At 36.9% G+C, this 11,558-nt stretch overlaps 1 protein-coding gene across 2 annotated transcripts; it reads left to right on the forward strand.

Moving 5' to 3' along the window:
• Positions 1-372: 372 nt before the first annotated feature.
• On the forward strand, positions 373-11,039 carry qng1 (Q-nucleotide N-glycosylase 1). 2 transcript variants are annotated; one of them, XM_056464251.1, is made up of 5 exons: positions 373-437; positions 3,619-3,960; positions 6,857-7,113; positions 9,009-9,204; positions 10,736-11,039. In XM_056464251.1, the coding sequence occupies exons 2-5, from the start codon at positions 3,624-3,626 to the stop codon at positions 10,963-10,965; spliced, it is 1,020 nt and encodes a 339-aa protein (XP_056320226.1). In that variant the 5' UTR covers positions 373-437; positions 3,619-3,623; the 3' UTR covers positions 10,966-11,039. The 2 variants fall into 2 exon arrangements, with proteins under 2 accessions (XP_056320226.1, XP_056320228.1); XM_056464253.1 differs by having other exon boundaries at positions 390-437; positions 3,622-3,960.
• Positions 11,040-11,558: the final 519 nt, after the last annotated feature.

Here is an 11,558-nt window from a genome sequence, read left to right on the forward strand (position 1 = left end):
TTAAGCTAAAATCTGCAGGACACCTGAGTTTGAGCACCCCTGACCTAAAGGGATAGTTGACCCTAAAATGAAAATGTACTTACTACTAAACACACAGAGACAAAAGAAATGTTAAAGAAAGCTAAAAACCGGCAGCCGTTGGCTTCCATAGTAGAAACAAATATGGACGTCGATGTAAGTTTTCAGCTTTCTTCAATATTTTAGGATAGAAATCATACTCGTAAAGCTTGAAACAAGTAAGGAGTGTGTATATTATGACTTATTTACATTTGCAGTGTTGTAGTAATATTTCTTTAAGCCTCAATCGAATGTTTGCGCAGTTTTGCGCATCTATAATCCGCTTGAAGACAAAACCTCTCTGTCTCTCACACACGCGCGAGAGGGGCAGTTTAAGCAAGCGGGAAGAAGCAGCCCGCACAACACGGACACTACAACAGGTGTGTATTATGAATTACAGATAATTCTGTGAAACAACTTTACCTACAAGGAAGACAAGCCTGTAATGTTTGCAGTGGATGTAAAACTTTGTTCCAGAGCCATTCACAGATCCTCCTGCGCTCTGTCATGTCTGTCATAACCCTTCTCACTTCTGCCATTGGGTTGCTTCTTTCGATATCCAGCGTGATTGAGAATTACAGAAGGATTGCTTTTAAAAGACTTTTAGAGCAGCGATTAATTTTGTACATCCGCTTTTTAGAAAGAGTTTGTCAAGGCACAAAACATGTTTCGAGAAAAATGAAATTGAAATTGAGAAATAGTACTGTTGTTGATAAAAATAAATAATGAAAAATAAATAATGTTGATAAAATACACAGTATTTACGTTATTAATTAAATAATTAAATATTAAATTGTTTAATCAAATATACAAAAACCTCTAGAACAGTGTTCAATTTAGATTTATTTTGCTGACTTAAATTATACCAAATGTATCAAACAATGTTCAAATTCAGAGAAATAAGCAATTCTAAAAAATATTCTACAGTAGAAATTGTGATTTTTTTTAGTGTTAGAAAAAGTAGATAGAATAGGAAAAAACTAAACAAACAGGATATTAATATAAATAAATAAATAAATATATAAATGATTATATTATTAAAAAAAATTAATCTCATCCTAAATAAATTTTTTGACATATTATATGTGTATGAGCTGTGTGTGTGTGTGTTTATACACATACATATATATATATATATATATATATATATATATATATATATATATATATATATATATATATATATATATATATATATATATATACATACATACATACATACATACATACATACATATATATATATTTGCATATGCATATATTTGAGAAAATGTTTATTTATATTTAGATATAAAATATATGTAAATGATACAAATTATATATAAATGCAAGTATCTGTGACAAAAAAGTTTCGCATAGATTTGTAATTTGTATATAAATATTATATATAAGCAATATCACAGTGCAATGCAATATGGCTGTATATTGGCACTACTGAGAGACGTGCGTTGGTTCGAGGCCACATGCCGAGCGCATTAGTGCCCCAGCAGTACTGATATACACCCATATCGCACTACTACGAGTGTGATATTGCGTTTATACAACAGTTTGACGGCATAATCATGTATATAAAAAAGAAAAGAAAACACTGAGTCTCAAAAACCCTTTTTTAAGAGGAACTACTTTCTTTCACCGTTCATCCACATCTGCAGGTGACGTCAGAACAGCAGAAACCGTTACTACTTCACCAACGTCACTTTAGAGCTAGTGTTTGAATGATTTACTAGCATAATGTCTAAAATGATGACAAAACAGCTGATTTTGCTGACATTTTAACATTATAAGGCTGAACGGCATGAAATGCCATCAGTCTACAGAGATTCCCCAGTATTTCTCTGTTGCAATCAGGAGATCACAAAAATTAACCCCGAAAAGCCAGAGCAAAGCGAACACTAGCAGATTACTGTTGTATAAATACAGCACTACAACATACAAAAGAGAGAGATTGACTCAGGATGTCACTTACCTGTTTTATAGTGATTTGTTCAGCTGTAGATAGAAATTTACGCTGAGAAAACGCTGTTTTTCTCTCCTAAGGACTTATTATGCAGTCTCTGTCGCCATCGTGTGGTGGAACGTCAACCGTCAATTTCTTTGCTCTCTCCACTCAGCTGCTGACGCGCTAAATCTTCTAACTACATTCTCACCTAAAAATGCCCCAAAAGTGCATTATGTTGTCCAACAGCTGCAATATTTGTCAAACTGTTGTGAGATTATTCCTCTGCTTGTGTCACTATGTAGGCAGAGTAATACACAAGGGTGAGGAGGCTGTACGAGTGCTGATATTGCAGAATTTTCATTTAGGCCATGGTACACTTGACCAGCTCTATACCCTCACCAGGGTGCTCGAGGGTTCATGGGAGTATGCCCAACCAGCGCACATGTGTTTTGTGGACTTGGAGAAGGCATTCAACCGTGTCCCTCGTGACGTTCTGTGGAGGGTGCTCTGAGAGTATGGGGTCAGAGGCGTTCTGTTATGGGCCGTCTCGTCCCTGTATGAACAGAGTAGGAGTTTGGTTCGCATTCCCGGCAATAAGTCAGACTTGTTTCCAGTGCATGTTGGACTTCGACAGGGCTGCCCTTTGTCACCAATTCTGTTCATAATTTTTATGGACAGAATTTCAAAGCGCAGCTTTGGGCTCGAGGGGGTCCGGTTCAGGGACCACAGGATCTCATCTCTGTTATTCAACGATGATGTTGTTCTGTTGGCTTAATCAAACATGGACCTTCAGTATGCACTGGGGCGGTTTGCTGCCGAGTGTGACGCGGCTGGGATGAGAATCAGCACCTCCAAGTCCGAGGCCATGGTGCTTCCACTGGAAAAAGGTGGTATACCATCTCCAGGTTGGAGGAAACTTCTTACCCCAGGTGGAGGAGTTCAAGTATCTTGGGGTTTTGTTCACGTGTGAGGGAGGATGGAACGTGAGATTGACAGGCGGATTGGTGCAGCGGCAGCTGTAATGCGGTCGATGTACCGTTCCTTTGTGGTAAAGAAGGAGCTGAACCAAAGGGCAAAGCTCTTGATTTACTGGTCAATCTGCATTCCTACTCTCACCTATGGTCATGAGCTTTGGGTCATGCCCGAAAGGACAAGATCTCGGATACAAGTGGCCGAAATGAGTTTCCTTCGCAGGGTGGCATACCGCACCCTTATAGGTGAGGAGCTCGGAGTAGAGCCGCTGCTCCTCCACATCGAAGGAAGTCAGCTGAGGTGGCTTGGGCATCTGATACCTCCTGGACACCTACCTAGGCAGGTGTTCCAGGCATGTCCCACCGGGAGGAGGCCTCGGGGAAGACCCAGGACACGCTGGAGGGACTATGTTTCTCGGCTGGCCTGGGAACTCCTCGGGATCCTCTCGGGGGAGCTGGAGGAAGTGTCTGGGGAGAGGGAAGTCTGGGCTTCTCTCCTGAGATTGCTGCCCCCGCGACCCGGCCCTGGAAGAGTGGTTGAAAAGGAATGAATGAATTATATATTAATAATAGTAATAGAAATAAAAAATATCAAACATTGATAATTTTACTAGTGTTATAGCCACAGTCTCACAGTCTTTCTCCTAACAGAAGGAATGGAGCCGCCGATGTCCCCTCGAGAGTCCGGTCGGTTTGTGTCCGAGCGCAGTCGGGATGTGTTTGTGGATGAAGACGGTGTTAAACGTGTGGCACAGATGATCTATGAGCTCCGGGACAGTGATGAGTTCACCGCCAGCGGCTGGAAGAAGATGAATCCACTGGCACCCTCACCGGACTCAGACGACGCCATCAACTGGGTGTTTGTGACGGACACCATGAACTTCTCCTTCTGGCCTGAGAAAGAGGACGAGCAGTGCGAGGTGGTGTGCAGGGGAGACACCTATCGAGGGTACATGTCTCTCTGTGCCGCCATCACCAGAGCCATGGAGGAAGGTGATGATGCTTACTTTTTTCACTTTTGGCAGCTAGGAGTATGTAGTATTTATATTATATTATGTTATATTATATTATATTATATTATATTATATTATATTATATTATATTATATTATATTATATTAAATTATATTATATTATATTATATTATATTATATTATATTATATTAAATTATATTATATTATATTATATTATATTATATTATATTAAATTATATTATATTATATTATATTATATTATATTATATTATATTATATTATATTATATTAAATTATATTATATTATGTTATGTTATATTATATTATATTATATTATATTATATTAAATTATATTATATTATATTATATTATATTATATTTTATTATATTATATTATATTATATTAAATTATATTATATTATATTATATAATATTATATTATATTAAATTATATTATATTATATTATTTTATATTATATTATATTATATTATATTATATTATATTATATTATATTATATTATATTAAATTATATTATATTATATTATATTATATTATATTATATTATATTATATTATATTATATTATATTATATTATATTATTCATTTACTTTTCGGCTTAGTCCATTTATTAATCTGGGGTCGCCACAGCGGAATGAACCGCCAACTAATCCAGCATTTGTTTTATGCTGCGGATGCCCTTCCAGCTGCAACCCATCACTAGGAAACACATACACATTTATTCACACACACATACACTATGGACAATTTAACCTACCCAATTCATCTGTACCGCATGTCTTTGGACTGTGGGGGAAACCGGAGCACCCGGAGGAAACCTACGTGAACACAAGGAGAACATGCAAACTCCACACAGAAACGACCTTCTTACTGTGAGGCGACAGCACTAGCTACTGTGCCACTGCATTATATTATATTATATTATATTATATTATATTATATTATATTATATTATATTATATTATATTATATTATATTATATTATATTATATTATATTATATACTTTTTTAAATTAAACAGATATATTTGTTAAAATAGTATTTTAGTCAACGAACATCATTTAAAAAAGGATGATAATACATTAAAATTCATGCGAAATATTGGGAAAAAAATAATAAGCTACAAAATTTCAACATAATTTTATGCATTTTTTATACAATATACATTTTGCTATTTTTTATTTAATATATATAAATTTGCAAGTACTAGTCTACTAGACTGTTATCATAAGTTATTTAGTGAGATTCCTCCAGATTTGGCTTCAGTACAAAAATCATATTGTAAAGCTTCCTATAGAAAATGTTTTTTTTTTAATCAGAATATGCAAAAAGTACACAAAGTGGGATCAAACAAATACAAAGAAAACACAAAGTATTGGGATATTGGCATGTAAACGTGTTCAGGTCAGGACGGTTATAAAACGTGTGAATTTTGAGGCAGATCGGATAATGCATGCCTTAGTTATAACGACTTCCTGTTTCGTGGCGAATCGTCAAAGTTTGCGAGGCCGCCACGGACACGCCCATCGACGAAAACTCTAAAGCTTCGCAATTTAACATTGCCAAGGCCTTTAGATGACAAAACCCAATTTTGGTGTCGATCGGATCAAATCCCTAGGAGGAGTTTGTTAAAGTACAACGCCTGGAAATGGCAAAAACGCCACTTTTTCGCCGCAGGAAGCTATAAATATCCGACTTCCTGTTGGGTTTGAGATTTCGCTCCTTGAGACTTTTTCGTAGGTCTTGGCATGTTTAAGGTGTGTGCCAATTTTCGTGCATGTGCGTTATTCGTAGCTCGGGGGCCCGTCCATTTAATTTATATAGGTGGTGCTGTCGAGTCATTTTGCCACACCCACTTCCGGGACCCATATCAGCCGACCATTTACACCGCGTTTGATGTGTGTGCAAAATTTCATGTTTTCTTGCTTTGAAAACAAAAAAAACAACAATACAGTGACGTACTGGCAGGTGCGTGTGTGTGTGCATGCATGTAAAGGTAACTTGGTGGACAGGTGAGAGTACATACATAAGGGACAATAAATAAAGATATAAATAAAACGGATAGAAAGTAACCAGTCAGTGGTAAGAAGTGACAACATTGAGAGTAATGTAAATATTATATAGTTTTAGTACAAATGATTAGACCTTCTGTGAATTTTTTAAAATATTTCCCTAATGATGTTTAACAGCAGAGGCGATCAAAAAGTTAACACTTTAATAACTACACACTATAAATCATTTATTAAGCATTAGCAAATAGTTAATTCATTATCTGTTAAGCATTAACTCTACATTAATAAGCGTTAGTAAGCAGTTTATAACTGCAGTTACAAGCGCTGTATTCTTGACTTACAAACATATTTATAATGTGCTTAATACTTGTACTTTCATACTTTGTTAATGATTTATTTTTCATTACTAAATTAAGTATCGCATTATTTACAAACCATTTGTATTTAAAAGTAGTTGAGGGTTTTTAGGATCATTCAGAATGAGTTAGTAAACGATTAATAAACTATTGAAATCAACGTTTATATGTCTTATTATTCAGGCATATACTAATAGTTAACTAATATGTTAATAAATGCTTTAATAACTCAACTTCATGCAGTTTTGTGACCTAATCTAAAGTGAGGACTATTTATGCTTTATAAATCCCTTATAAATGTCAATTAAAGGCTCAGTATCAAGTGAACAATAGTCAACAATCTGCCTTACGACAGAATTTCGCATATTCAAACTCTAGTGTGACAGTGGCAAAACTAAACATCACACCAGCAAATAATGATCACCCCAGTTAACCAATGAATAGGTAAATTCATATAGGAAAAAGACAAATACACAAGTCGAAACAAACAGAAAATGTCCACATGCTGATGTTTTTCTGTTTTTTAGGAGTGCCCATTACAAACCCTAGCTTCTTCAGTCAGATCAGTGAGTCCGAGTTGGCAAAGGTGCTGCGTTCGGACAGCTCTACACCCATGCCCATGCTGAGAGAGCGGCACCAGGCCCTGACGGAGGCTGGACGGGTGCTCGTCAAGCACGGAGGATCTTTCCGCACATTTATGAGCCCATGTGAAAATGATGCCCAGAAGATGGTCCAGCACATTGTGGAGAACATCCCATCATATAGAGATGAAGCCACATTTGAGGTTACTGATGTTTGATTTATTTCCCAGTACTGGTTTGTGGTTGAAAAGTCATCCGCTGCATAAAACATATGCCAGGGTAGTTGTCGGTTCATTCCGCTGTGGCTTTTTTCGGTCACACTTTACAATACGGGATACATAGTTAAGTAAGGGATGAAGTACATCCAGGAGGTGGTTATCGCAGAAAAAAGCCCTAAGAATAAAGGCCAAAGTGCATTATTCTGTGATAACAACAGTCCTGGATGTCATAAAACATAAAAATTAGACACAAAGCAGTGTTCTGAGCCATAATAGTTTAGTAATTCTTTAATTAAAGGCAAAGCTGACATAAATGAAAACGGAGTATACACTAACCTGTGCGTTGTTCAGTCACAAGATGGCGCCAATTGGATCACTGTCGCATAAGACCGAAAGGCTTTTTTCTACGAAATCTCATGAGACAACGTAAGTATTTTACATTTGTCAGTTCAGTGGCTAATTCATACAAATTCATAAAGGAAGGCGTGGCACCCGACCCCACCCCTAAACTCAACTGTCATTGGGTGATGAGCAAATCATACTAAATTGTACGAATTAGGTTGTACTGAATTCATACGAATTAGCTACTACATCACAAAAAATTACGAATTGCCGTGAGATTGGGTTGGAAAACCATCATGGATGTACTTTATCCTCTTTTTACTCAAAAAACATGAAAATGAAACCTAAATTGTTCTGAGTTGTAATACTTTATTGATTCTTAATTACATGGACAGCTGACAGAAACAGCTGATGGAGTATACACTAACCTGTGCATTATTCAGTCACAAGATGGTGCCAAACAGTCAAAAACGTAAAGCTGACAGAAACGAAATTGACTGAATAAAGCATATACTAACCTACATATTATTCGTTCACAAGGCAGCACCAAAGAGTTAAAAGCAGTGGAGTGACAGACAAGCAGATACATATAAATGTGGATGTAAGTATATGGATTTGAATGTATTCACGGTTAAGGTGATTTGAAGTTCCCGGATGAGCCTGTGTTATTCAGCGGTTGTTATCTCGGAATAACATACCTTGAAATGTCGCAACTGTCCAATCAAAAATTAGTATTCCAGACACCTGTGTAATAACAGTTAATGTACTGTGAGTTAACATGAACTAACAACGAACAACTGTAATTTCATTAACTGATGTCAACAAGCATGAATAAATGCTGTAATACGATTGTTGTTTGTTCATGCTAAGAAATACAACTTGAATTACATGTCCCGTATTGCAAAGTTGAACAACTTTTTCTTGTATGTTGTGCTGGGAACCGGCGATTCTTTGTATGGTAGTCGGTTGCTCTAACAAGGTGGCTAAAGACCATAGCCTGTAGCGTCTGTTGCTAGAGCATCTTTAGAGGTCAGAGGAGTGAGGTTTTACCTGCATAGCTTTCGCTAGCTGGCCTCTGTTACACTCATCCCCCTAAACCTCACTCCCATTCCGGACGAGCCCCCACATGTAACCCACAGATCCCTACTGCACCCAACCCGTTCTGAGCTGGGATCGAACCGGTGATTCTTTGTATGGGAGTTGGTTGCTCTAACAAGGAGGCTAAAGATCATGGTTTCCAGCATCTGTTGCTAGAGCACCTTTTAGAGCTCAAAGGAGTGAGGTTTACCTGCATAGCACTTTGCTAGCTGGCCTCCATTACATATTTTATACAGTAAAAACAGCTTGTTATAAAGCCCTACCCCACCCAAATATATACCAAATAAAAGGTTTAAAGTCGGTTATTTCTAAATGTAGAAATAACCGACTTCAAACCTTTGTTTTTTGGGTGTAACTACTAGTGGTCTAAGCCTTTTTCACAGTTCTATATTAATAGAAATGTTTTGTTAATAGGTATATATATTTGTTTGCTGTTGTAGGGTAAGAGAATCTCGTTTTACAAGAGGGCTCAGATTCTTGTGGCAGACTTTTGGGGCATCATGGAGGCACGAGGAGAAGGCAACATCCCTAACCTCGACTACCTGACCATGTTCGCTGACTACAGGGTCCCACAAGGCCTGGTGTACCTGGGGGCTTTACGCTACTCCGATGCCCTTATGGAGACACTTAAAAATGGTTTGTAGTTTATTTAGCTATTCTTTAGCTATTCTGGAGATATTTAAAAAATTCTGAGCTGTTTTAAAATCTATTTGAAAGAGTGCAACATGCAAGGGATTACGAGTGAAGAAACCGTTTTCCTCACAGCAGTGCAGATGTTTTTTTTTTGAGAGTTCTTTTGAGACTTATATCAGTATTGTAATTAGATGCATGCAGTGGTGCAAAGATTAATGTTGCCATTCCTTTTCACAACACTTTAAAGACATTTAGGGACTGAAGACAACAAGTGATGAAGTGTTTCAGGTGTAATTCTGATCCCATTCTTCCTGCAAACAAGTCTTCAGGTGGGCAACAGTACGGGGTCTTTGTTGTTCCATTTTGCGCTTCAAAATGCACTACACCTTCACTATTGGAGACAGGACGGGACTGCAGTGAGGCCAGTCAGGAACCTGTATTCAATTCCTCTGCAGCCAGGACTTTGTAATGTGTGCAGTTCTGGATTGTCTTGAAATATGCATGGGTGTCCCTGGAAAAGATGTCTACTTGAAGGCAGCATATTGTGCTCCAAAATCTCCATGTAATTTTTAGCATTAATGGAAAAGAAGTGTATGTTACTTTTGCCAAGGGCACTTGACCATGGCAGACCCTGGCTTTTGGACTTGTTGCTGGTAACAGTCTGGATGATCCTTTTCTCCCAAAAATGACCTGAAATACTGATTCATCTGACTACAGTACGTGTTTCCACTTTGTTATGGTCCATCCCTGATGCCTCTAAGCCCTGATAAGTTGATGGCACTTCTGGACACTGTTAACATAGGGCTTCCCTTTGGCACAATACAGTTTTAAGTGGCATTTTTGGAAGTAAATACATTTTGTGGTTTGCCAAAGTAGTCCTGAGCCTATGTGGTGATATCGCATATAATGAATGAGGATTTTTGATGCAGTGCCACCTGAGGGATCTGAGATCACGGTTGTTCAGCTTAGGCTTGCGGCCTTGTCCTTTTGCGCACTGAAATTCCTCCAGATTCTTTGATTTTTTTTAAATGATGTTATGCACTGTTGAAGGTGAGATATCCAAATGTCTTCCTATCTTTCTTTGAGGAACTGGTGATCCTCGGCCCATCTTTGCTCCTAAAGGACTAGACCTTTCTTGGATGTTACTTTTGTACTAAGTCTAAGTAAATTTGGAAGCCATTACTTTTTTTTATTTGCGTTTTCCATACTGTCCCAACCTTTTCTGATTTGGGGTTGTCAATAAATAAATGATTGTTATCCATTGAGGACTTCGAACACATACACTTAATACACACATACATTTGATTGAATGTGCACATATACATCATAAATATACTATATAACTGCAGGTTAACTATGTTTATATATAATAACTTTATCTGTTAAAAGCTATTAGTTACTAGTTAATTAAATTTATTAGTAACTAATAAAGTTATAGTAACCAATAACCTTAACTTTTTCCGAATTTGATTGATGAAACAATTATTGTGAAAAGTGCTATACAAAAAAACTTGATTGAATTATTGTTTCGCAGGTGAATTGTTGAGCTCGGGGGAGAGGCGAGAGGTGGAGATCAGGGGTTGCTCCATCTGGTGTGTGGAGAAGATCCGACAGCATCTGTGGAAACTGGTGGAGGAGAAAGATGGGAAGAGCTGCCACATCAACTCTGCTCTCATCGACTTTTACCTGTGGCCATATGCCAAAAAACACCACAAAGAAATGGCCCACATCCCAATCCATCACACACGGTGCATCTACTATTGACAGCATCGCCTTTTTCTATCATGCTGTTTATAACTCTAAATAAAATGGTGAAACGAGGCGATATACATCTGGAATATATTGTTTTTTAACTTAAGGGTTAGTTCACGGAAAACTGAAAATGTTTTAAATGTTTATGTCAGTTTTATATTTTTCTAAACACAAATTTTGTCACTGTTTTGGAGCACACTGTAGCTTACAGACATCTTTAAAACTGACATACTGATTCTAAAATCTAATAATCTTTATTTTAATTTCATGGGAACCAGTATAGGCCTTGTTTTTTTACATGCACTTTAAACATTGCATGGTTCCACACAGTTTGTGTTGGGAGAACATGAAGGATTTAAGTTAACTTATTAGTTTTTACAAAGTTAAGTGGGTTGAATTTAAAACAATTAAGATGTCCCCCCAAAAAAGCTCAAGAGTTGTGTTGTTTCAGCTCATTTTAAATAAGTAGTTTGAACAAACAGCTAACTTTCACACATTTTTTTGAGTTTGATATATTTTGAGTGTAACAAACATATCAGTTTTCAAATAGCTTGTATAACTTTAACAAATAATCTGAAGAATTGTTAGATTTTGCTTTATTTGGC

The sequence above is a fragment of the Danio aesculapii genome, chromosome 8, assembly GCF_903798145.1.
Source record: "Danio aesculapii chromosome 8, fDanAes4.1, whole genome shotgun sequence".
Classification (NCBI taxonomy): domain Eukaryota; kingdom Metazoa; phylum Chordata; class Actinopteri; order Cypriniformes; family Danionidae; genus Danio; species Danio aesculapii.

Coding starts and splice junctions, on each gene's coding strand:
- qng1 (XM_056464251.1), top strand. CDS start 3,624: ATGGAGCCGCCGATGTCCCCTCGAGAGTCCGGTCGGTTTGTGTCCGAG. Junction 3,961..6,856: donor CACCAGAGCCATGGAGGAAG/GTGATGATGCTT, acceptor TCTGTTTTTTAG/GAGTGCCCATTACAAACCCT. Junction 7,114..9,008: donor GAGATGAAGCCACATTTGAG/GTTACTGATGTT, acceptor TTGCTGTTGTAG/GGTAAGAGAATCTCGTTTTA.